Source organism: Ambystoma mexicanum, chromosome 14, assembly GCF_040938575.1.
Source record: "Ambystoma mexicanum isolate Mex_15411 chromosome 14, UKY_AmexF1_1, whole genome shotgun sequence".
Lineage (NCBI taxonomy): Eukaryota > Metazoa > Chordata > Amphibia > Caudata > Ambystomatidae > Ambystoma > Ambystoma mexicanum.
The window spans coordinates 395,347,888-395,353,887 of NC_090940.1; the positions used below are offsets into that span (position 1 = coordinate 395,347,888).

At 47.9% G+C, this 6,000-nt stretch overlaps 1 protein-coding gene across 2 annotated transcripts in view; it reads right to left on the reverse strand.

The window, feature by feature from the left end:
- The window catches only part of BMF (Bcl2 modifying factor), a 336,416-nt gene extending 330,771 nt beyond the window's left edge, over positions 1 to 5,645 (reverse strand). For both annotated transcript variants that reach the window (XM_069637515.1, XM_069637516.1), the window contains exon 1: positions 5,448 to 5,645. In XM_069637515.1, the coding sequence (XP_069493616.1) occupies positions 5,448 to 5,485 (38 nt within the window). In that variant the 5' untranslated portion in view covers positions 5,486 to 5,645. The remainder of the gene's footprint in view (positions 1 to 5,447) is intronic.
- Positions 5,646 to 6,000: the final 355 nt, after the last annotated feature.

Here is a 6,000-nt window from a genome sequence, read left to right on the forward strand (position 1 = left end):
AAAAGAGACCTATTTTCTACTGGCTGAGAGTATGGGGCACTCCGGGGCCTGACTAACTATCAAGATTATTATAATAATTATTATAATTGGTTATTTATAACGTGCTTAATACCCAGAGGTTTCTAAGCATGTACCCAGGGATCGAACCAGTGTTGCTCCACGTCGTCTTGCTTCCAATGAGAGGGAGTTGCCCCTGAGCTATCCTCCCTCCTATGTGATGTCCCTGAGGGGATCTCATAAAGGGCCCTGGCTGCTCCACATGAGGAAATGGATTTCTGTGCTGGGTTTAAGTATATTTTGGGAAAAACCTTTAACCATGCCCTCAACTGCCAAATCATTGGTTAAATTGGCCTGTTTAAGGCATAGACGAAACAAACAAAGCCACCTTAATCTGTTCGACACTGGCCACCATTGCCAAGCTATGAAGACTATTTGGATGTTATAGCTCCAACCTATACTCGGGCACTGTTTATTAGGTTTCACATGGGTACTTTGCCATTGAGGTTCTTCACTGCCAGTTGGGATAACAATCAGAAGAAAAGTTGCCCAATCTGTGATGCTGAGAATTAAAATTTGGTTCCCTTTATGCTTTTTGCCCTGGCCTGGAAGAGCTCAGGAGAATATATGTGGTTCCATTGTTCATTCTCCTTAGGAAGAAAAACAATTAGGGGGCTATGTATCATTGCAAAGCCATTGAAAATGTTAACACTGTATTTTTTGCCTCCATGCACATTCGACAGGCATGATACAAGAGGAAAAATGTGCTAACCTCCACAAGTTGAATTCCCTCAGCTTTCTTCACTAGCACTTTTTGACTTTTAATCTTCTATTTCTTGTATGGAATTTTATATTGGTTTTGTATTCATGTGTTTTAAGTATGTTGTATTTGTTCCTGGTGGCTCTCGCTGAATAAAGGTTTTCAACAACAATAAATCACTAGAGAAGTTCCTCAAGGAGCCCCTCAGGAATCCACCTTATCCCCGTGGCTCTTGAGTGCATATATGAAGCCCCTCACGCACACTGTAGAGCAATTCACACCCACATTTCAAGGATACACGGACAACACAACTTGCCTTCTCCATGTCACCAAACATCAAATCCAACAACCCCATCAATCAGTCAATGCCTTACAGCCATACAAATATGGACGTCCCAAAACAAATCATGCCTCAACCCCAGCAAGAGAGAGGTAATGGTGTTTGGCACCCAACACATTCACCACCTTCTTTTTATATGGCCCGCTAACCTAGGCCCCCCACCCCAACCGACTTCAGAAGCATGGAGCATGAGAATCCTAACAAACACTGACTTATCCCTTAAACCACATATAAAATAGCTCACCAAAAAACAAAGTACCTCCTACATATCTTCAGAAAGACACTCCCCTCTTGTAGCTTCACCAAAAGATCATCATCACCAATGCCCCAATCCTCCACACTAGACTACAGCAATTCTCCCTAAGAGACTGTCCTCATTCAAATTCAAATCGCTCCAAATGATCAAAAATAATACTAAATGCGCATTAATCCTCAAGCCTTACGACCATATCCGGCCAGCTCTAAAAAACACTTAACTGGTTACCCAACAAACCTAAAATAGAATTAAAAATCTAAAACTTGACGCACTAGACCATCTACACTTCTAGCCCCTCGTGCAGCAAATCATTCCTTAAGCTTGACATCGCACGCAGAAACCTTAGGGCATCAAATAAGACTAAGCTAACACCTCTCAATTTCAGTACAAAAAACAGACGTAAATCATTCTCTTCCATTCCCCCACCCCATTAAACAAACCGCCAGACTACATCTCACGAGAACCCACATTCAAAACCTTCAAAAAACTATGAAAAGACTGGTACACTGCCAATATAGAATCACAAACCTAACATTGCCTGCTTCTAACTTCATACACCTAACACTTCACCCGCATGTCTGCACTCCCTCCCTCATTCGGGCACCCTTTTTTCCAACTATATGAGCACTTAGATACCCCAAACACCCCTCCATCCACCTTGGTTAACACTTTCACTGCATCTTGCGCAAAGTTAGATTTGCTGTGCGCTTACGTACTAGCTCCTGGTTCCCCACAGGTAGCTCCTGTGGTATTGATTATGGCCGATACCCAGGAGCTGCTTTTTCCTCCTGGTGAACAAATCCCCATTTCGACCCCTGGCCTTAATACATAAGACAGCAATAAAAGAAAGTAAAGTTAGGCCCCTTACTCAATTGCTTATTCTTCTAACTGTAACGAACTGGGATGGAGGGGTCAGGAGTCACGAAAGGGAGAAAGGCAAAGTGCAATGGGGGGTATAAAAATGATGTGTCATGCTTGTCATTTGTATAACACTTAGGTCATCCAAAAACTCCACCAAAGCCCTGTAAAGAAAGTACAAAAGCGGAACCGGGAAACATAAAGGAAGGAGATGACAGGAAGGAGGGGAAGATTTATTTTATTATTTATTGAGCATTTGTTAGGCGTCTATACAACAAAATGGTGTTTCCAGGTGCCAGTAGAACAGTTCTGTCCTTTTTCTTTACTTCCTAACTGTTTAATACGATTCCTTTCAGAATGTAATCCATACACTCTGCGGAAAATGAAAAAATGTGTTTTAATTAACTGTGAATGACAGCTCTTCGTTGGAAAGCAGCTCCGTGGGCCGAACCACAGGCATGGCACCCAACAGCACTACAAAACGATGAACAGCTCCGCCTACAACGGTACTTCTAGAAAGCTGCAAAGAGCAATGGCCTGTGGTTGCCATTCATTTAAAGATACAAAGCTTTCAGTGTTGCGAAGATGCACTCAGTGGCGTGAGTGGGCGTCAACCATAACATGGCTGTGGCTCCAAGCCACGCCTCCTGATGAAGCTCAATAAGACACAATCAGGCCCGAGGTTGCCTGTGGTTCAGCGCAGGAGAGATGTGCCATTTGGGCGCTACAGCCATTTTTGGGGTAGAGGCTGCCATAGACGCAGAGTGCATGAGGGGACACTTGCCCCCGTTCTCCATAAAACAGGCCCTGGTGCAGAGTTCAAGTCTAGGATACACACAGGTGAACTGGGTCCCCCGACTTTTTTCAGAGGGTACATTGATATACTCATTTCTGGTGACGTTACATTCAATTGGTATGTTAATGAGTCACCCACTTTTTTTAAAAAAAGAACTTGACTCTTGCACAAGTGGTTCACTTTGTCCCGTGGAGATTATCCAACCAAACATATAGAGTAACAAATCCGGCTGCTTTGACATGCTCTTCTAAATCCCCAGCGGCTGGCAGGGCTCCTAGCTCCCCTCTCCCCTCCTGTTTGGCTCAGGCTCAGTGAAGTGTTAGCAGGCATCTTGCAAAATTAGGGAGTGCTGCGCCCTTCAAAGTGGGAACGCGCTGCCTCATTGCCACCTCATCCTTGATTGAGGGGCAGCTGGAAGACATGCCAGGGCTGTCTGCGGGCATGGGAGGAATTGGGAATCCTAACGCAGGACGCTGCAGGCACAACTCAACAGGCTAGGCCCTGCTGCAGAGATGTTTAGACTCGCCTGTAAATGCTGTGGCTGTTTTCCAATCCCTGCTGCTAAATGTCTGTAAAATGTGGTGTTTAGTCGTGAAGATGGATGGGTACAGCTCCCTGTCGTCGCTCGGTATGGGAATTATTGTTCCATAGTCTAAATCAAAATGGGGTTCTGCACATAGCGAATACCAGAAATTGGCATCCCTGGCGGCAACACTGATTTGCTCGTGATATTTCCCCTTCTGTGATGGCAGAGAGTGCTGAAAAGGATGGACTGGGGCAGATGTCCAGAGAGACTGCCGGACTGTGGCGGCACTTGGAGGACGCGGTGATGGAAAATCTTAAACCAGCTGTGCTGTAGATCCGGATATCAGATCTCCTGATCAACCCCTGCTAGGGAATTTCAGACACAACCACTAAGGGACGTCCTAGACTGCGCGCGTGTATCCCGGGCAGTGGGTCACGGAATGGGATACACGGCCGTTCTACTATGCAAGAAAGCGATCACCAGGGCTGCAACTAAGAAACATTTCACAGGGGAGGGGGCCTATCCCGTCAAATGTTGGGTGGGGGCTAACTTCAGAGACTGTGGGGGGAGGGGAAATGTGCTTACTTTGAGTTATCGAACTTGGCTGCGCATTCTGAGGCTATTCCAGTGGAACGTCAATGTTACAGTGAACTCTCTCCTTCACATCTGTAACCACGCACTTCAGAACAGCTGTGAGAATCCGCTGGATCCTGCCTCCCCCGCTCCCCGCCCCCTCCAATCGCTCCCCTGACAAGCAAGTACTATGTATTTCAATTGCTTACACACGTCTGCACACAAAGGCAGGTGCTAACAATGAAACGCGCACCGTGTACTGTCTGTGCCCTGTTCTGTCCTGCCAAGGCTGTGTAGGTCGGCAAGTTCAAGTCAACATAACCCAACATTTCGGTGGGGGCGGGTAAAAGCCCAACTGGCACAATGGCCGTTGCGCCACTGACGACCACAGCATTGTATTTCTCGCCTGTTCCCCAAGCACACATGTGAGCACATGCGCCTGTCAAAACACCAACCAATGCAATCATAACAATGCCGCAAGTGTGACAGCGTGAGTTATAAGGGGAAACGGGCCGCGCGGGGCAGCTCGGACCCAGAGGGTGGTTAAGTTCACACCACCCTGGTGCCCGGCTGGCAATACGGTGCGAGTGCCCAGTTGGCTGCGGCAACTCCAGTGAGCACTTTGTTTGTGGTGCTGAAAGGGGAGCTCGCATCGTAAGAAGTGTGTGGCCAGGTACAGGAGTGCATGAAGGCATCCGTTTCCAGTCAAAACGTACATGGCGCGTCGACGACGAGTCAACAACAATCCCCACACACTGAGCCTTCGGACAGTCTGGCGGGTCCACTTTCGCAAGACAGGAAAGAACTCTGATTGCGCCTGGCAATGCTGGCGGTGCTGTGCTGGGGCCCAACGGCCCACTCTGTGTCCTCGCCTGTTCTCGTGGCATTCTTGTCATCAAGCATGTGTGCCACTTGGTGTTTTGTTCTGCGTGCCAACGCATAATCAGAATTGCATGTTTTGTGTCATGGCATGCTTTTTTTATGAGTCAGTGCATAAAGCTATTGATTCTTACATGGCAGTGTTTTTGAGTGGCACAGGGCTTTGAAAGTGTGCTCTTGTATTCCAGTACATGCACCATTGTTTACTTGCATGATACGGTAAGCATGTGACTGTGTATTGCGGCATGTGGTGCTATGCATGTTGTGTTACTGCAAGTACCAAGTCGTGACAATGTGTTAGTCCATAAATAATGTATGAGTTTTCCGCCGTGTGCCCTGACACTTATTCTACCTACAGGCAGGACTTGCCGTGCTCTCTCTGCATGACCGAGCACAACAAAGTTACAGTATAATACACGAAGGTCGTTGTCCAGTGGATCTCTGCCAAAAGTGTCCACTCACCCGAAGGAGAACACGCTCTCCCCATCCCCCGCCGTCATCGCTCCTTCTCCCAAGCAGTTCCCGGACGGAGAACGAGACCCCCGGGGGCTTGAGGAAGGTTTGGCCGCGATCAGGAGTACCTGCCGCCGGTCCGCTTCATTGTTTGCTAAGTACTGTGCAAGGAACAAGCTCCCAGGGCTCAGGACTCCTGGGCTCTGGCACGAGGCCACGGGAGGAGGTGACGCGCTGACGTCACCCGGCGGGGATCTCCAGGACAGGCCCCGCCCCTGGCGTCGAGTCTAGAGGCCTCGGCTCTGTTTACATTGTGAGGCGGGAGAATAAGGAGCAGTCTTCCTTACCAACGCAGCCTATCCTACAGCCGTCGAAGACCCGTGCACAGGGGCCGTCCTTTTCAAATCGCAAACTTGAAACTAAGCGAGAAAGGCACTAGGAGCAATCAGTGAAATATCGCGTGACACAATAAAACAAGTGCAGTGCATTGAAGCTCCTTTCATATTTTCCATTACAGTGCACTTAACGATCATTTACGCTGAGCCCCCGCCTGTTTCCTTTC